Here is a 20,405-nt window from a genome sequence, read left to right as displayed (position 1 = left end):
ACCAAACATCACAAAACAAAAACTCAGAAAGCTGGACAACAGAAGGTGCTGTTGAGGAGGAGGGAAATGGGAGTCCAGATCCAGTAATGGAGGGAATATAGACTGGTGTGAACTGGTGTAGATGGGTGCAAACCAGTATAGCTCCCTGGAGCACCCCCGGGGGTGCTTAGTGGAATTACATGGGCACATTCCCTGTGAGACAGTCATCTCATTCCTGGGTGTAAATTCCAAGGAAAATCCCACAGAGGATTCTCCCTCGGGAACATGTGCAGGATGTTCATCACAACACACATCACAACAACATAGTCTGTGGAAGTGGGGAGCTGGAGGCAGCCCAATGGGGGATACAGGAGGTCATATAACAATTGAAAGAACCCACAGCAATATGGATAGATCTTAAAACATTGCTTTGAGTGGAAAAAAAAAGTGGGAAACCAAATGAACGTTATAGTGTCATGTTATATATATCAATAAAATGGATTTAAATTTTACAAGGATCGGCAGCATGGGGCCTCTAGCGGGGAGGAGACTGGGAGTGGGGATGGGGAATAAGGCATAGGGGGGCGGTGGACAGAATAAAAGAGAAGCTTTGCACAGACCAGTGATGACTGTACAGCATGAACTGAGAAGTGCAATTCACTCGACTCTGAACCTGAAATCCCAAACAGAACAAATTACAGCAACATCAAGCAAAGAAAAATGTCAGGGAGTAGGAGCAGAAGGGAGCTTGAGTCACATTCAGATAAGCCTTTTTAGAGGAGCTGACCCAGGCTTAAAGTTAGAATTTGGCAGCTGAAGAATTAGAGGGATGCAGGAGCAAATTCTTCAGAAACATCCACTTGACCATGGGGTATGACCATCTTCTTTGTGCTGGGGCCCAGAGCAGGCACCTGCAGGCACCCACGGCTCTGTAGCCTACAGCTCCAGAATCTAGAAAGAGCTTCCTACCTTGTGCAACTTGGGCTCCATCCACCTGTGAGGTGAGGGCAATGGACTCCCTCGATTTACACAAAAACTGTTTCAAGCAGTTGACGGTGTAAGTTCCCACCAGTGTGCTCCTCCCGAACGCTCTCCAGTCCACCACGCAGATGCTCAGGGGCGGATGCAGAAGCTCATTCTCAGGCAGTTCCTGCGGTGGGGAGAGGCCGGGGTGAAGTGGGGCTCTGCCTGGGCTGGGCCTGGCTGCTTGGCTTGTGCCCTGCTGATCTATCTGGGGGCACGATCAAAGTCAGCCAGTCACCTATCCTTCCTGTTCCTGCCTGGTCTTAACCCTCCAGGCCACCCCTGCAGCTTGCCAGAATCTGGAACATTGCCTCCTCAAAGCATGAGGGATGGCGCTAACAATTCACCCCACGTGTAAATTGCAAACACACACACACACACACACACACACACACACACTTTCAACTTCTCTATGGCAGAAGTCTTCAGTTCTCTTATTTTGTCATTATTTATCCGAAGTCTCATCTCAGATGAACATTTATCCGGACCCAAGATATAAAACAGATGAAAGCTGACCCATTGAAGGTGGAGCTGAGGGTGAGGGGCCAGCACTCCGCCCACTTCACACCTGTCTGGTGTGAAAGGTTTGCAAACACAGTACCCATCCTTTAATTCTAGTCTTTGCTGCTTTAGAACATGTGTCCATGGGTGTCAAAGCAAACTTTGACTTCACAGTTGGCTCCAAGTCAAAGCACAGAAAAGTATTGAAAGAAACAAAAGCATAGGTGCCAAACATCACTTTAGAAGCCTAAGTTCACGTGTAAATTGCTGACATGCTATGTGCCAATAATTAAAAAAAAAAATCTAACCATTAAGTTTCATGACAGTAACTTCAGTGTGTATCAGAATCACCTGCAGGGCTTGTTAAGCCAGAGGTGTCTGGGCCTCACCCCCCAACAGTGTCTGATTTAGTAATACCGGGGCGGGGCCTGAGAATCTGCATTTGGAATAGGTTTCCCGGGCGATGCTAATGAATTGGGGGCCACACTTTGGGGACCGCTGTCAACCCACTTTGATTTCCTCTATGCTCTAACCTGGAATCTTAAAAAACAGAACAGTAAGAACAAAAGTTCATTTTATCACACTCTGAAATTCTGGCTTCTCAATGAATTACAGTCGTTCTTTGTAAGCAGTAGACGCCTGAAACTCTAAAATCTCTCCCTCAGCCAGGTTCAGGAAGGAGTGGGTCCCATCTGCAAAAAGGAAGGGAACTAGCAGGTTGGGGGGAGGGGGAGGCCGCACCACTTCAAAAGCATCCGCCTGGATGCTGAAGTTTGGGTTGTTCTTGTAGCTCTGGATCACACAGGACTTTACTCCTCGTCCCCCACACTCGATGAGGACCTGAGGACGATCCACAGACAGGAGCTGCACCTTCTTCATTTCTCGGACTCCCCAGAAGAGAACCTGAGGAGAGGACCGGCAGGGCTGTCAATCAAAGACCCAGGGCGGAGCCAGCGGGAGCAGGTGTGGCAAAGTCAGACGTGCCAGCCTGAGAACAAGGGTACATCCTTCCAGGAAGGAACCGTGTTCTCCTAGAGGGCTCGGTCTGATCAGCTGTCTCCTTTCCACCCCAATGAGTCCGCTTACATAAGGCAGGCATGATTGCAAAGCACCCGTGCCCTGAAGTCTCAAAGAACAACCCCATCCTTCCCCGCACCGTACCTCCACGCGGTATTTACTCAGCACTGGCCGAATGCAGGCAGGAACCGGGTAGATCTGAGCGACATCGGGTGGGTCGAGGGGAGGGAGCCCTTGCAGCCCAGATGCAGGGACCTACCACACAGAACAAGCACGTTAGAAGGTCCGGGGAGGTAGGGAAAACTCACACAGCCACACAGTCACCTCGTGGGAAAGACTGTCACTGTTTTAACCAGAGGAATGTGTCTAGCTTAAAATATAAACCAAGACAGTGCATTTTCGCACACTTAATTATTTCTTAATTGACAAATGCATTCATTCACAAGGGTAATCAACATTTAGTGAGCGCTTGCAATGTGCCACAAATTAACAGGTTAATAAGCTTTCAGTACACTCACAGTAGAGAGGGAGAGGGGAAAGGACAAGCAGTGGGTCCTCACAACCCGATCCAATGACACGGAACTACAGCCGGGAATGGAGAGGGGGCTCTGATCGGAACCTCTGAGATTTAACTCTGCCCCCACTATCCACTACAAGAGATTCATTTAATCACATGCAGACTACGTTTTAATCAGTGAAACAGAAAATGAAGTCTTTTGAAGGCAGACCTCCGAGATGAAAGAGTGTTGTCTCCTGTGCATTTGGAGTTAACAAAACTGAAGGACAATCACTGTGCTTTATTGAAATCTCATCAAGATACTTAGAAAATCTACTGCGGAAAGTGTCTTTCTCACTATGTGAGCCACCCCGCATTACCTTCACGCCCTGGCTCAACACATACATCTTTCCAAAAGCCTCCCCTGATTCGATCCCGGCCACTGTGGTCATTCTACCCTTCAGCCCTTGGAGAGTGTCCTCTCTGGAGGCTTAGGGCAGAAATTAGTGGACTGAGCCCAGAAACCAGGCTCTGCTGTGTGACCCTGCATGAGTCCCTTTCCCTTTCTGAGTCTTAGATGTTAGGCCAGCTGACCCTTCAAGCCACCCTTGGAAGCCAGATGTTCTATTAAACGTTGCTTTGGAGCAGGAGGTTTTCCTCTCTGGGGTGTTTCTCTGACTTGGCCAAGAGGAAGCCTTTGGTTACTTCATTTCATCCTCACACCCTTCCACGGGGCTCCAGAGGGAGGAAAGTGGAGATAATGAGTTCAGTCTAGGGCATCGAAGAACCCAGGAGCTAAACCCTTCTTCCCTGAGACAGGAAGCCTTGCAGTAATGGAGATGGAGCGGCTGAAGGTAAACCACTCACAGGTGGAAACCAAGAGCCGCTGGTGACAAATGAAGACATTTTCCCATTCCCGTCTTCTCAGCATGTGTGAGATCCACGGGCTGAGACAATTGCATTGATGACCAAATTACTTTCTGGACAAGTAATCAGCCGAGAGGAAGTCCTAATGAGGCCCTAATGAATTGTGTCTCTTAGGCTGCTTGCCTCTGACAATGCCGCCTCTAACCACCCCGCTGTCAGGAAGCAGCAGGACCTTGGGCTAGTCCCCTCAGCTCCCCTGGAGGGACAGGGGATCAGAGGTGGGACCACGGAACTGGGAAAAAGCCCAGCCCTGCAGGGCCCTGTGGGGATCAGCTGGCCTGCCCCTCATTGATGGATTAGAGGATTGATGGATCAGGAAGCCTTGTGGAGTGAAAAGGGCAGTGATTGAATCCCATCCAGTTAACCTTGAGCCTCAGCTTCCTGACATGTAAAATGGGAGCACTGTACTGGATCTGGTTTCCCACGTCAGCCATTTCTCTGCCGCTTTCACCCCCTGTGCTATTAGCCAGTAAACATTTTCATTAGATACAGTTTTGTTTTCAGAAAGGAAGCTTCAAGTGGCTAAGTAAAACAAGGAGTACTTACCACAAATGGTAAGTAACTTTAAAAAGAAAACCAATGAAAACAAAACAATGTTACTGGAATATGTCATGGGTAGCATTTCTTAAACCTTCTTTTCACTATGTTTGAAGGAGCTGGTGTTCCAAGAAGATGACTTTGGGAAATGTTCCTGTAGGTAACATTGATCTTTTTTTTTTTAGAGGCATTGAGCCTGAAGCCTGTGATCTTTCTTGAAAAGGAAAGGTGCAAGTTAAGAGAGGTATTATAGCTAGATGGGCATCAAACTTTCCTCTAAACGTAGTTAGAAGGATCAAAAAAGGCAAAATTCCATCTGTAACAATATGGATGGACCTTGAAGGCACTATGCTAAGTGAGATAAGTCAAAGAGAAAGACAAATAGTATATGATATCAGTTATGTGTGGAATCTAAAATAAAAAACAAACATAGAAACAGAGAGTAGATTGGTGGCTGCCAGGGGTAGGGAGGCAGAAAAAGTGGGCAAGGGTGGTCAAGGGTCCAAACTTCTATTTAGAAGATGAATAAATTCTTGGGACTGTACAGTACAGTGTGGTGACTATAGTTAACAATACTGTATCGTACACTTGAAAGCTGCTAAGATAGTAGATCTTTAAAGTTCTCACCACACACACACACACACACACACACACACACACACACACACACTCATGCAAAAGGCCAACTCCGTGAGGTGATGGATGTGTTAATTAACCTTATTGTGATAATCATTCTGCAATATAGACATATATCAAATTATCAAGTTATCCACTGTAAACTTATACAACATTATCTGTCAATTATATCTCAAAAAATCTGGAGGGGAAAAAAAGCAAAACTCCCTTAATATCGATTCAATGTTACTTGACACTACCTGGTTTCAACCTAAAATTACTCTTTGACAGCCTAAAATCGCCTGGACTCTCTACTGAGGGAAGACTGGACCAGCTGGTTTTGAAGGCCACTTCCAGTTCTAACAGTCCATGTTTCTGTGCAACACACAGAATCCGGTGAGAGCTGGTTCTAGTAGACTCTCACTTGATTTATCATCCTGGAATCCTAGAACCTAAGATTTGTAAGACGACAATTTCTCTAGTCCTCCCCTCCCCCGCTCCCAGCCTGTCATCTGAGTTCTTAAATGGCATCTCCCAGATCCCCAGAAGGAGACATCTCCAGACACAGGATGATAGGGAAGGACCATGCTTAAACCTCATTGAAATGCACTTCCAGTGAGGTGGCGTCTCTGGCCAGGTAGACCAGATAGACCTCTAGTGCAGCCGTCATTGCTGGTTCACTTACCTGCAGGAGTTCAAATACAGCAAGGAGGTCCCCTCCAGAGAGGTTCCCGCAAAAGACAGGGTGATAGCACAGCCTTGGGGGCTCATATTCCTGGTCGGCTAGCTTCACAACAGGAGCAGCCACTGTGGCTCCCAAATATTCTGGCTTTCCCTAAGGCAGAAAAAAGAATGAATTTTTGTCCTGACATTCACCTCCCTGGTTCTGATCTACATCAATGTAATTTTGTAGTTAATCTTCACAAAACTGTCAGCCTCAGTGTCTCCCTCCTGCTACTGTCTGTCTCCTTCTCTTCTTCTGCTAAGCCCCTCTTATCCCTTTCCACAGGCTTGGGGAGCAGTGGAATTCATCTGGGCTCCCAGAGAAAACTCTTAAGAGGGTCATTTTAGCAGCTTCATGGCTCAAGGCTTTCTTAGGGGTTATCTGTTTTTTCAGTGTTTTTAGCTCAGTGGAATAAAGTTAAAATAATCACTCAGGGTAGATGAAGAGGAAAAGGAGAAATAAGGTGGCACCAAATATTCCAAAAACTCTCCAGGGCAGGGTACCATTGTGGTTGGAAACAAGTTTGGAGTCCAGGCAAATGTGAGTTGGAGTTCCCAAATCTTCTACTTTTTAGATCTATGGTCTTGGGTCAGTTACTCAACATTTTGAGCCTGATCCCTAAAAAGAGGTTAAAAATAATACCTGTACATGGAGTCATGAGGATTAATATAATGATGTGTGTACTTTGAACGATGACTGGAATATAGTAAGTACTCCATACATAATAATAATAATAATAATAATAATAATAATAATAATAATAATAATAATAATAATATGATGATGATGATGATGATGATGAAGGTTAGCATGTTTAATAGAGTGATTCTGCCCTATTTTTCTTGGTAGTAAAAGAATATTGAAATAGCTTTGCACGTATGTTGGGTGGTAAGTTTCTTTAAGAACTTTTGGATGGTGCCATCTCCGGCCTCCTCCTGTCTGCTCCCAGGAGGCTAAGTCCATGTTCCCCCATAAGCAGCGTGGGGCTGGACCATAGGGCTACTTCGCTATTTATCCTGGGAACTGCTGTGATGTAAGCTCCATACAGGAAGGATTGTCTGTTTTAGTCACTGCTGTGTCTCCTGGCACAGGACAGGCACTCATTACATATTTACTGAGTTAGATAAATGACCTTCACATCCAAGAACAGTGCCCATATTCTCTTTGGCTAAGGCTGGGTTTTAGTACCTGCACTGCTTCATTGCTTTTGGACTCACAAACCAGCACTTGCATTCCCAGCTGTAGAAGGAAGCTTGGCTGGGATGGAAATGGATTTAGCTCGGTCACACTTAAAAACAAACAGAGCTGCCTACTGGTATCCACTGGTAGCATCAGATCTGTTTCAGATATGGCTGGAGTCAGGGCAATTGAATATGAAATGAGTGATTGGCCACATAATTATTTTCTCCATAATCCTACCTCGGAAAAAAATTAAGTACAAATAGCTCTGGAAACAAAAGAGTAAACATAAACGCCAGCAACCCATTTGCCAAATATAAACTCATTTCTTACAGAGCCAGCAGACCTGAATGAGGGCACAAGCCACTGGGCATAGCAGAAAGCTCTAGACTGGAAGCCGGGTCCTGCAGAGTCAGAATCCAAAGTTTGATCGTCACCACAGGACTGTGATGGCTGCAGCCCACAGGTGTGAACAGAACCTTCTGCATGTCTGCAGGTATCTCTCAAGGAGGAAAGTACAAATGCATTCATACTTTCTTTCTCTCCCACATTTCCTTTTCCTCTTTTTTTTAAAAAAGTTTTTTTGGGGGAGGTAATTAGGTTTATTTATCTCTTTCTTAATGGAGGTACTGGAGATTGAACCCAGGACCTCGTGCACGCTAAGCAGAAACTCTACCACTGAGCTAAACTGTCCCCCGCCCCTTTTCCTCTAGATGTGAGAATGTAAGCTTATTTTTCTGTGCAGAGTTTGGCTTGAGGGTGGGGCTCAGGAAGGCAGCTGCTGAATGGAGATCTAGAAGGGGGTCTGAAAAGCAAAGGGGCAAAGGGAAATCCATGTGGTCTGGGGAGTGGGTTTAGGAGGAGCTTTCGAAGATGCTTGATTGTTGCTATTGGTTGTCAAGTAAAAATACTTAGAATTGGAATCATGTTGTTAGGGACACAATTTAAAAGGTACTTATTTTGTGGCCTTCTCTACAGAAGATCTATACTCGAAGCACAACTGTGGAATACATATCCACCTAGCTCCAATTTACAGATGGGGGAATGGGGCCCAGAGAGAGTGACATGGAAAAGTAGATAAAGGGATGCAGCCACACCAGCCACTCCCACAAGTACAGGAAAGAGTGGACACAGGAGGCTAAGTTCAAGTTCTGGCTCTGCTTCCAGCTACCTGTGACCTTGAACAGGGAAGGCATTTGACCCTTCTGGGTCTCTGTTTCCTCTTCTCCAAAGCAAGAGGGGGCATCGTGCTCCCCAAGGTCCCTGTTCACCTTCTACAATTCTTCCATTCTAATTTCCTCCTGACCTTGAATCAAGGTCAGAGCTGTCAGGATGCTCTGAGGAGGTGAAGAGGCTTTAGGAAGGCTTCTTGGAACAACTTAGTACATTTGAGCTTATGCAATCTCCAGAGGAAGTAAAGGCATTAAAGAAAACAAGCCTTTGCCTCTCCCTTTAGACTTCTTAATTTAATAAAGAAAAAGATTTGTTTTAGTTATGAAAAAAATATCCCCCAGGAAAAAAAGCTTTTGAATCTGCCCAGCATTTTAGAACGCAGACATCTTTGGAGAGGAAAAGGCTTGGCTAACATAGCATCAGAAATGAGATAGAGATGGATGCATTGTTTCAGGGCTTAGAGGCAACAACAACAAAAAAGACCCAGTAACAAAGGCTGAATCAGTCACAACACATTCATTTTCTTCCAGCCAGGCTAGCTCAGTCAAGATTTTCTGTTTCCAGAAGGCATGGACATTTTTATTAAGCAGCAAAAGGCAATAGAACTAGCGGGGGGCTGGATGCAACAGCAGATTGATTTATATAATTATATTTCTGAATAAGTTCGAGTCGACTGGACTTTTGTGAACAATTTCCTATTGTAATTGCAAGCTGAAGGGAAATCTAAGTGAAAAATCCTTTACTAAAAGCAAATGATCACCACTAATTTTCCTGGTTCTGTAAAATAGTGTTTTTTCCTGATTTTTGTGAGGAGGGGACTGCCCCTGGGCACAGTCACAGCCTGGTGAAATAAAGCACGTTAGGGAACAGGGCATTTTTCTCGAGGAAGAGTCAGCAGGGCCCTGGGACACTCACCACCGCGTCACTGTCATACAGCTCCACCACCACTGAAGGCGGGGACTCCGCCAGCTCCTTCTGGTCTCCGTGCAGCACCAGCTCATTAAACAGCAGCAACTGGTTCCAGGTGGGGGAGAGGGTCTGGGAAATGACCTGGAAGGTGACGCCAGAAGAAAAGCAAAAGATCATTCGACTGGGTTGGAGAGGGCTCCGAGGTGCATTCAGCAGATACTAACGGAGGGCAAAGAGGACACATCCTGGTCATCACTGCTCAGTCATTCAACACTCAGACAATGGAAACTGATGTTCTGCTAAGTACCAGAACCTAGGGATGCAGACGCCCTGCCCTGGAGGAGCTTGCGTAAGTTTCTGGCTGCCACACCTCACATGCACTGTCTCATCCAAACTTCCCAACAATTCTGGGAGATGGATATGGTCATCTATTCATGTTTTGCAGACCAGGAAACCAAGGCTTACTTGTCCAGAGCCAGTACGTGGCAGAACCGGGATTCAACCTGGATCATCTGTCACCAAAGCCCAGGCTGCTAACTTCATCCACCCTCTCCAAGTAGACGCTAAAATTATTTCCATTTTATTGGAAAGGCAAACTGAGGGTGGGGTTGACCTCTGCTTACAAGCAAGTAAAATTTTGTCATCAAATACTTGAAAGTGGGATTTCAGTTTAAGATCCCTTATATGGAGTTCCACTGTTTTGTGCGTATTTATTTGACTGCCTTGAATTGACCTAGGTCTTCAAAATAACTATCACCATCTTGCATGACATCGTTCTTTCCTCCACAGCAAATTGTGACATTGGAAGTTGGCTACAGTCATTATGCAGATGGAGAAACCAAAGGGCAAAGGAGGACAACAACCTCATAATTGGTCCAGAACCATGAGTATCTCACTTAGAAGTGGCTCACAGCTCCCCCGCCCCCGCCAGGCCATTCAAGTGGTAACTTCCGAAGGTAGGGTGTGATGGATGAGACTGCATCCTCTGTTTCATTGGATGTTTGGAAACATGCCAGTTCCACAGAGCTAAAGGCCAGGGTTTGCAGGATGCGTGAACTCTGCCCCTGGGCAGAAACTGCTACATAAATATACGAGTTCAGTCCCAGAAAAAGGCCACTGTCACAGTGTCCCAGGCTGTGCAGGCAAGTGGGTGACTTCACAGGGTAACACAGATCGCACCGTGGCTGCTGGGTCCCGAGGACACTTCCACACCGCCTCGGAACTGCACCCTTACCCCTTGTCATTCACTCCCAGAGGGATGGGAGAGAGATCTGACCTGGACCAACTAACTGCTCAGGCTCTAAAGTCCAAAGAAAAACTGTCATCTCAGAGTTTTACATTAACAGTCATTTCTAGTCACGGCATTAAATCATTTGCATTGTGGTCGCCAAAGAATATTTTTATTGCTCTTTTTTATGAGATATAAAAATATCATGCATTCCACAATTTCCTTCCTTCCTTGCTTTTTGCTTTTAGAGTACTTTATGCCTCAGACACAGTGAGGTTTTTAACATGACATTTCAGAGAAAATCTTAACTTTTTGGACAGGAAAAGAATGGCTTCCACCAGCCTGTGAACAGGAGTCATGGTGTTGCAATGCCAAGTTACACAGTGTCAGTGACTGACATCACAAGAACTATGTGTTTTTATGTTTCTTTTGAAGATAGAAATGTGATCTTTTTTGCAGCATGTACCCAACAGTGTGATAGCAAAGTCATCTATGATCCTCACAGCATCTTTCCTACAGAAATATTTGGATGGCTTGCCTGGCACTTTGGGCTATAATTACCACTTGGTAAGATCCCAGAGGCTAGTATTCATCCTTTCACCATATATTTATTCCTTCAAAGTAACAGGCACAGTGTCAGACATAACACAGCATCCTGTGCGCAGCAGGTCCCCAGTAACTGCTCGCATGAATGTCCTCAGAGCTGCTCTCATGCGTAAAAGGACCCCAAGGGTTGGGGGAAAGGCTCACCCAAATGAAAATACATTCTCCCACTTCTCTGCCAAGGTGCCCGCAGCCAGCCCCATCTCCTCAGGGCTTCCTTAAGGAGTTACGGGTTATAACCGTGTTAAATGACTTTGTGTGGGAGATTGTGGAGACAGTTAACACTTTGAAAGAGTGAGATACCATGGATAGAGAGTGGCTTTAGAATCAGACCCCCAGGAATGGAACCCTAGTTTTGCCACCTGCCTATGTCCAACTCGGGCAGGTGATTTAACCTCTCTGAACCTTAGTCTCACTCATTTCAGAGGGGTTTCAACCTCTCCTAACTTGTGGAGTTGTCACGACCATTATCTGAGTTAAAACATATTAAGTGCCTGGCGCACAGTAGGTGCTCAGTAAGTGCTTATTGCCCATCCCAGTTTGTTTATAAATGAGTGAACGTTGACCAAATACCTCCTACCACGTGCCAATCTTGGAGCACTGGGGTACTTGCGTCTAACAAGAGACCACCCGTGTCCTCAGGACTCAACATCAGCATGATTATTTGAAACCTTAGGTAGCACGCTCCCCACCCCCTAAAGCTCCCCCTCCTTCTCATCTAAGGTTCCCTCTTAGCCACTGAGTCTCTCTCCCTTTCTATCCCAAAGCCTTTCTCTTTAGGAGCTGTCTTCCTTTCCCTTCATCCTACCACTGCAAGCTCTCCAAGTCCCACGTCCTCAGTGATGCCCAGAATAACTGGATTCCCCTTCTGAAGTGTTTGGTACTGTTAGGTCCCAGATAAAGGGTCACCTGCAGGACCAGCCCTTCAGAGACAGTTCTCCTTGAGCAACACGTGGTCTGTTCAGACGTGTGCCACCTGGTGGACAGTGGAACAGCTCAGCCATGACTGCAGGGCCCCCAGGCTCAGCTCTCCCCATGTTGAAGAGTGCAAGAGTGGAGCAGATCACACACACATCTGTCCCTCTGAGGCAGCCCAGCACTGAAACAGGAGAGGGAAACTAGAACCCTTTCTTACCAAAACAGAACCAGAGTGGTTAGGTGAACTTTGGAATTGGACTAACCTGGGTCTCCCTTGTGGCTCCACCATCTTCTACTGCAAGGGTCTCTAAGCCTTTCCTTCCTCATCTGCAGAATGGGGACACCAGTAATACCTCCCTCTGGGCTGCAGTTAGATGTAGCAAAAGATGCACACAAAGTGCTTAGCATCATGCCTGGCACAGAGGGAGTTTTTACTAAATGACAGCTATTATTATTAACAAAAATTAGGTACTGGGTTCAAAAGAATAAAGGCAAAGTCCAGGGTTTACCAAAACCTGTTTTTCCTTTCAAATGATTATTTGATAAGCAAATGTCATCTGTTCCTTTGAGACAGGAGTCTAACTCACATGCAGCTACTATCTGGAAATGCAAAGTGGAAGGAGAATTACACAGCAGCCCCGGGAGCTGACTCCAACCGCCTGCCCCACCCAGAGCCCTGAGGTCACCTCTGAGGGCCTGGGATTTCAGTGGTGCAGGCAGAGGAGGCCTCCAGGGGTCCCCGCTTTAAGAATCCCCGAAGCTTCTGGTGGGAAGCCCCAATGACAGTAATAACACGGAGTCACATAGAAGCTGTGACAAACAGAACACTGTCCCAGGGGCTTCCCCCTCGGAGAGCTATATACAATATCATCATCCCGATTTTATGGATGAAGTTGAGGACAAAAAGGATTTTGCTTAATGTCCTACAGCCGACAAGTGGAAGGGCCCAGACGTGGACCCGGGCATTACGGCTACAGTCCGAATCCCCACACTATCTACCTCTCAAAACACAGGGGACAGGAAGTGGTCTGAAGCCTTCTCGCATTCATGCTCATTCACTGAATGAGGATGGAGTCACCTTCCCTTCCAGGCAGAGCCAACCCCTCTCACTCCAGGGGCTCCTGGCGGTCCAGCACTGTGGGGTTTATCACAGCGTGGCCGACTCGTCTGCCCAAGGACTGCCAGCCTCCACACCCGGGTCATACACTGTGTGAGAGCAGAGCCTGGTCCCCGTGTCCCGCCAGCCCAGCCGGGGACCCGGCACAGAGCAAGCCCTCCACCGGTGCTGGTGAAAGGGATGAGGCCCTGGTTCGCGCTGGGATCTCAATCTGAGTGTCAGAAGTCAGAACGCGGTCTCCCAGGTCACGGCCTCACTTTGGAAAGAAACGTCAGCCCCCTTAACATCAGCCAATGCGCTGGCCACCGTTCAGCCATCACCTAACTCTTGCTTCTTCACAACAGCCCTATAGTAAGAAGACAAACTGAGGCTGGGTGAGTAAACGCAGCTACAGAGTAGATGAGCTGGAACGAAACCTCAGGTCTCTGTGTCCTAACTCTGTCTGAACGCCTTAAAGGAACCCCTTCCTCTCTGCAGAAACAAGCCACTTCTTTTCTTGCAAGAGAAACCCCTTCCTCTTTCACTCCTTTCCTCTCTCAACCCAGGGTGAGAGGGGAAGACCTCTAAACTCCCAGAGGTGGGCAAATCCTTCACTCAGCTTCCCTCTCTCAGAACAGTGATGCTCCGAGAACAGAGGAAATCCTTAGAGACGATGCCCTAATGAGAAAAGCGCCTACTGGGTGTTCACTGATTAGGACCCCTTTTCACACGTCGGCACTCAGTGTACAGGAAAGGGAGAAAGCACAGAGGAAACAGGTACAGATCCATCTCCTTTGATCCTCACAGCATCCATCAGGAAGCAGTACTTTCCAGAGGGACGCACTGAATGGCAGAGGTGTTCAAAGTGTGCAAAGTCCCCCAGCTGGAAGTGCAAAGTGACAGTGCCAAGTCCAGGGCTTCCTGACCACAAAGCGGGAAAGCTTTCCTCGCCACCAAGACCCCTCCATGAAGACTGGGTCAGAAGCCCCATGCAGGTCATCTGTGCTGTTCTCCTTCGTTCATGTCCACTGAACTTGGCGTTGTGCCCGTCACTGCAGCAGGCAACCTGGGGGCCAGGTGCCTTTCCTGCTCATCCCTCTCTTCCTCCCACCCTTCCTTCTCCTCGGGTACTTGCTCTCTTGGCTTCAGGACAACGGGTCACATCAGAACAGTAGACCTTCCCCGTGTCTGTCCTTCCTTGCACACCTGCTTTTGAGTCTGAAACACTTTCATACTCAGAGACACAGGTATTTGCAACGGACCCCTCCTTCTCCTTTCCTGGGGTCTGTGGTGGATCAGCTGCGGGCTGCAGGGAGAAAGCAGGAGGGCTTCCCTGGTTACCTTTGTGGTCTGGCAGTGGGAAAGGAACGTGACCTTGGCAAAAGGGTCTGAAAGTCCGTTGCTGTCGGCTGCGATGAGGCCCCGGGCTTGGTACATGTGAGCTCTCATCTGAAAGATGTGCCGGTCTGTGGACAAATAATGGAAAGAGGCGAGCATTAGTGGGCTTCTCGGGAACAGTGTGTGTGAGTGAGTGTGTGCATGTGCATCTGTGGGTGTATCCAGAGACAGACAAAGGAGACCCCAGGCACCGCCCACCTTTGAGACCGAAACGGATGCAGGGAAGATGGGGGAAGAGGTCACGTTCATGGGTACTTTAGAGTCAGTCATTTCCCTTGGTGTTTTCACCACCTTGTGGGTTTTAATCTTTGTAACAACCCTGCGAAATATATGTCATTATCTCCATTTTAGAGCTAAGGGAAATGGCTCACAGAACGGCTCAAATGCGTCTCCAAGTTTGCAGAGCTAACTGGTGCCAGAGCCTGCGTTTCATTTCTGTCAGATTCTAAAATCCAAGTCTCTTTCTAAAATGCCAATTTTTTGGAATCTATATGCAAAGAAGAAACAGACTCACAAATATGGAAAACAAGCTTGTGGTTACCAAAGGGGAGAGGGAAGGCGGGGGAGGGACAAATGCGGGGCATGGGATTAACAGATACAGACTGCTGTGTATAAAACAGATATATTGTACAGCACAGGGAACATAACCAGGATTTTGTAATAACTTATACTGGAGTATAATCTGCAAAAAGACTGAATCACTATGCTGTACACCTGAAAATGATATAATCAACTATATTTCAATATAAAAAAATTAAATTAAATACCACATTTTACCTCCTAGTAAGTCTCCTGTTTCCACTGGTGTGTGTGTGTGTGTGTGTGTGTGTGTGTTAGAAAAGGACTATTCCACAAATCATTTTTGCTTTAATAAACTCAATAAAGTCTTGAGTCATCCATTCATTCATTCTGCCACTCAGCCAGCCAATGTCACTTTGAGTGCCACTGTGTACCAGGTACAGTTCTGGCCTCTGAGGGTTCTGAAGCAGCTAAGACAGCCCCTGCCCTTGGGGAGCTCAAGGGAGGAGGCTGCAGATAGAACAAGCCACTTCAGTCGCAGTGATGGGAACCAGGGCTGAGTGTCCTGTGAGAGATCCAGGGAGAGGACACGGGCTGTCAAAGGCAGGAGTGAGCACACCTGCTTGACGGGATAGGAGGCAGAGAGCGGGCTGCAGGAGAGGGCAGACCAGGGTTCAGTGGAGGAACCCAAGTCAGAGTTGGATTCATCACGTTCCTTGGTTCACGGACTTGATGGTCCTTGGCCTGTTCCCTTTTACCGCCTTACCCAAGACAGATCCTTAAAATGGTGACAACCAACAAAGGAATGTTCAGCAGATGGTTTAGAACTTCCTGACTGGGGCATGCCTAGAGAGAGCCCACATATTCCTTCACACGTTACATAGTTGGGCAAATTTCTCACCTGGAAGTGAACTTGCAGATGGCTCATCCCCTGAGAATGTCCACCAGCTGCCCTGAAGTGACAACCCCAGAATTTTAGCAAAGCTCCCAACTGCAGCCACATAGGTACAACTCCAGGGGGTGCCATTTAGTCTAGGTTTTTCTGAAAACCTTGAGTCTTACCAGCTCTGTTCCTTAAACTAATAAGGCTGGCTTCCTCTTGGCTCTCATACTTGGGCCCAGCTCTGTGCTATGTGTGGTTATTAGAGACGTGTCTGATTGTCCCCACTAGGGGACCAGGATCACCTCTCCCATGGCTCTCCATCCACCGCTAGTTTTCCCACCATGCCATCCATATGCTGGTGGAAACTAATTATTCATTGAATGGATATTTTCTGAAGCATAAAATGAATGAAGAAACAAAATTCTCCAATAGGTGTGGAAGGCAGCCAAAACCATCAGTGTCAGAGCACAGCAGAGAAAGTTTCTCAGAGGTCACCCTATGAAAGGAACAGGCCACAGGGGACCAGAAAGCTTTGGGAAAAGGCTTTCCTCTGTGAATTGTGAGTAGCTGTAACAGCAAGTATGTCCAGATGACTCCGGTCTCTAGAGAGAGTGTCTATAGAAATAAGAAGATCACTTTGATGTGGGTGTTTTTCACCCAAAGATGAAAACTCTCTGAAGACAGGAGGGGAAACAGGGAAAATAAAGCAGGGTTTAGAGAGAGTCTGCTCCACCATTTACTAGCTGTGTGATGCTGGGCAATTTCTAAGCATTTCTGATAAATCCTTTCTCCACCTATAAAATGAAGAAACCACCCCAGGCTGATGTGAGAAATACATTAAGTCTTAAGTATAAAGCATTGAGCACAATGCTTGGCACATAGTAGGGACCGTGCATTTTTCAGAAAGACGGGGCTCAGCTTTCCTTGCTCTTGTCTCTCGATATTGGGCATGGAAACCAGGAGCTGAACAACTGGATAAACATCTCTAGAACCATGTCTTCTCTAACTCCTGAGCCACTGAGATGCCCTGGCAGTCAAGTTCAGCCAAGTCAGAGGAGCCTTGGGCAACACAGGAGACGTGGATTTAGAGACAGTTCTTCACTGTTTCAAACACTGGCTCAATTTAAAACTCAACTTCAGTTGCAGGGAAGGTAAAACTGGGTTCTACTCTACGTGAATTCAGCAGCAAAGATCCTACAAATTGAAGCAACTCAGAAACAGAAAGCAAAATGCAACTATAAGGCATTAATATCTATAATAAAATTAAAAATTATATAAACTTGGATGTTCCTGGAGAATGTCATTCTAAGTGAAGTAAGCCAGAAAGAGAAACAAAAATACCATATGAGTCGCTCATATGTGGAATCTAAAAAAAAAAGCAAAACAAAACATAAATACAAAACAGAAACAGACTCACAGACATAGAATACAAACTTGTGGTTGCCAAGGGGGCGGGGGGTGGGAAGGGACAGACTGGGATTTCAAAATGTAGAATAGATAAACAAGATTATACTGTGTAGCACAGGGAAATACATACAAGAGCTTGTGGTAGCTCACAGCGAAAAAAATGTGACAATGAATATACATGTTCATGTATAACTGAAAAATTGTGCTCTACACTGGAATTTGATACAACATTGTAAAATGACTATAATTCAATAAAAAATGTTAAAAAAATTATATGAAAATGTAAACATGATGGCACATAGGAAATATCTACACAGAAGAAAGGATTACATAAAGCATGCTGAATTTTTTTTTTTTGCAAGACGAATTTTTAAAAGTGGCCAAGTCACAAACCAAGCTAGAGAAACATGAATGACCCCAGTGATACCAGTTTCCATTAAGTCATTACTGGGAAATATAAATACCTGTTTTTTATAGTCAAAACCCCAAAGCCATGAAAAGGGAAAATCTGCTTTAATTCCACAGGTCCTATTGGCACAAGAACTTACTGATGTTTCTTTAAAAGACATCTTTCACTTAAAATGCAAACTCGATCTATATAATCTGCCTACCAAGAAACTCATAAAGCATTCTCTCCATTAGCAGAAAAAGAGAAATGTTTATTCCAGATGTGTTTAATGACTTACTTGGCTCTTTTTAGATGGGACATTGAAAGGTTAGGAGGAACAGTTAGAAACTGTATTAAAAGAGGCAAATAAGTTGATCCTAAGATAACGTGCCTCCTTATTGTTTGCTCAGAAGCCCACCAGAGACATCTTATGCCCCTCTTGGCCCAGGGGCATCATACCTCGGTAGAGCAGGTTGGCTGGGGTTTGATGGGCGCCAGCCCCTTTGGAGGACACTTCGGCTTCGTAGCCTGCTGGCAAGTTGTCCAAAATGGCACCGGAGTGTCTGGTGGAGCCCAGCCACAGGTACAGGTCAATTTTCGCTTGCACTGGCCACCCAGCTGGCCGTTTTCCAGGAAGCTGGGGAAAGGTTACAAGGAAGACCACCTCGTTAGTAGCAGCAAATATGGGCCTCACTCTTTAAGAAAAGAGGTCCTTCTGAGGACACACCTGGGGGTATGTTCAGAGAGCAGCTCTGTGGGGTTCATCTTATACTAAAATGAGACCAGTTGATGTACAATTTTAGAGAAGCCTCCAGGTTTAATGGGACCTGAAGCTTAAATAGGCCCTGTGTTAAACATTTCCCGTCCCTAGATCATTTAAACCTAGCGGGTAGGTAGGGTTATTGCCCCCATTTTATAGAGGAGGAAACTCAGGCTCAGAGAGGTTAGGTAAATTCCCTAAGATCACTCAGCTTTCAAGTGTTAGAGCCTGGACTCAAACCCAGGAGAGATTAGACCAGATCTGGATTCTGGACTCTGGACCCCCACAGTCTGCCTCTTCCCACACTGAGTTCCAATCTCCCTTCCTAGAGCTCCCAGCTGCCTGGAGTTCCCACCACAGCCTCTACCTCTTGGCTTCACTCAGAAGAACTCATATGCTTCTCCCACAGGCCAGGCCTCCACGGGCTTGAAGGAACCTCCCTGCCCTACCGTGTTCTTTCTTCCTGGCTAAACACCTCTCGTTCCTTCATCCCTTCCTCACCCAGTGTGGTTTCAAATTCCCTCATTGCCCTGCTTTCTCTCCTTTGAATAGACTTGGACTTGTAGTTATATTTATGTTAGATTGAATCTGTGTGTTTATGTGTGCATTAGTGTGCATGCTGTGTGTACACAAATGTGGGGGGGGCATCCACATGTTCTCAGCATGTGAAGAACACAGCTCAACACAGAGAAGCTCCATCACTAGGAAGAGGGGCTCCTTGCCGCCATCTAAGGGGTCCCAGGCCCCCGGCTTGGCTTCATTCAGGATTTCTGACAAGGCCTCCATTCTGGGAGTGGCCACCTCTCCTTTTGTTGACTCTTCTAAGTGCCCCAAGTGTTTCTTAGGATCTCCCATCAACACTTCCCCCTTTCTTCTGACCCACTTCTTTTCTGTCAAGAATCACAAAATCCTACTAAGAGAGGCTGTGGCTTGCTCTGACAATTTCCCTGACACCCGTGGAAAGCCCCAGAATCCCAAACTGCTTGGTTCTTTGCCTGCCTTCCTATCTTGCTCTGTGAGTTCCCTAAGAGGATTCTGAGCAACTCAGTTCAACAACTACCACCAAGTGCCACTAAGGCCTGCTGCGGGAGTGGGGCCAGGAGGGCATCGCAATGACAGAGACACAGTCCCCGGCCTCTCCTCCAAGAGCTCACATCCAGACAAGGAGGCCAACTTGCATTCACTTTCCCAAATGCAAAGTCAAGTGTAAGAGAGAAAATGCTAAGGGGGAAGAGAAGGAGCAGCAGGCACTTCCATCCCCTCTGTAAGACTCACATATTCCAGTGGGCTCTAATTGGCGCTCTGGAGTTGGACCAGGAGAGAAGACATCCCCGGAAGAGGGAAGTGGGTGAACAAAGATAAAGGAGCAGGAATGAGCTGTGGCGACATGGGCTGATGTTTGGTGAGTGTTTACCAGCGCTTTCAGCCAAGAAAGAGCTGGAACAGAGAGTGACACAGGCGAGGCTGCAGAATCCTGCTCAGTATGGGAAAGAGTTTAGATTTTACTCTTTAGAGGGTGGGATGCCATTATTGATCCAGCTTATAAAAAACAAGAAAGGTCATTTTGATGTTAGTAAAGACAACCAGCCTGCAACTGGTACTTTTAAAAATCATAAGACAAATAATCCTCAACGCATCGCTTCTACAATAATAATAGCTAAAATGCATTGAGCACTTGTTCAATCAAATAAATAGTTATTGAAAGCCTGAGGTTACTTCATTCCAATTAAAGCAATCTCTCTGCCATCTGTATATGGCACTAGGCCATCAGTCCACAAAGGCAGGATTTTTGTCTGTCGGTCACAGTGACATCCTCAATGCCTAAAAGAGTGCTTGGCAGTAAACACTCGGTAAATATTTGTTGAATTATTTATTTGTTTTTCTAATAATAATCATATTTTACACGTGCTGAGCACTTACACTGTCCCAGGCCCTGATCTAATGTTCCTCCCAACGCAGAGAAGTTCCTGTTACTTGCAAACTCTTAACGAGCCATAGGTTATCATCCATCTTCATGATGACTATAAAAGAAAGTCCTTTTGTTATGTGTATTTTAAAGAGGAAGAAAAGGAGGTTCAGAGAGGTTGAGACAATGGTCCAACATCACAGAGCGAGGCAGGAGTAG

The 20,405-nt window shown here is 46.4% G+C and overlaps 1 protein-coding gene across 2 annotated transcripts in view; it reads right to left on the bottom strand.

Annotated features, from left to right (window-relative positions):
* FER1L6 (fer-1 like family member 6) overlaps positions 1 to 20,405 on the bottom strand; it is a 101,898-nt gene that overhangs the window by 35,365 nt on the left and 46,128 nt on the right. For both annotated transcript variants that reach the window (XR_012502250.1, XM_074353023.1), the window contains exons 19-25: positions 17,980 to 18,157; positions 14,267 to 14,391; positions 9,087 to 9,221; positions 5,781 to 5,930; positions 2,665 to 2,775; positions 2,245 to 2,406; positions 949 to 1,129 (exon numbers count right to left, since the gene is read on the bottom strand). Coding sequence is in view for 1 of the 2 variants with exons in the window: in XM_074353023.1 (XP_074209124.1) it covers positions 949 to 1,129; positions 2,245 to 2,406; positions 2,665 to 2,775; positions 5,781 to 5,930; positions 9,087 to 9,221; positions 14,267 to 14,391; positions 17,980 to 18,157 (1,042 nt within the window). In the remaining variant the exon portion in view is untranslated. The remainder of the gene's footprint in view (positions 1 to 948; positions 1,130 to 2,244; positions 2,407 to 2,664; positions 2,776 to 5,780; positions 5,931 to 9,086; positions 9,222 to 14,266; positions 14,392 to 17,979; positions 18,158 to 20,405) is intronic.

This window comes from Camelus bactrianus, chromosome 25, assembly GCF_048773025.1.
Source record: "Camelus bactrianus isolate YW-2024 breed Bactrian camel chromosome 25, ASM4877302v1, whole genome shotgun sequence".
Classification (NCBI taxonomy): Eukaryota; Metazoa; Chordata; class Mammalia; order Artiodactyla; family Camelidae; genus Camelus; species Camelus bactrianus.
The sequence above is the reverse complement of the archived record's forward strand: the minus strand, read 5'-3'. Positions and strand labels throughout refer to the sequence as shown.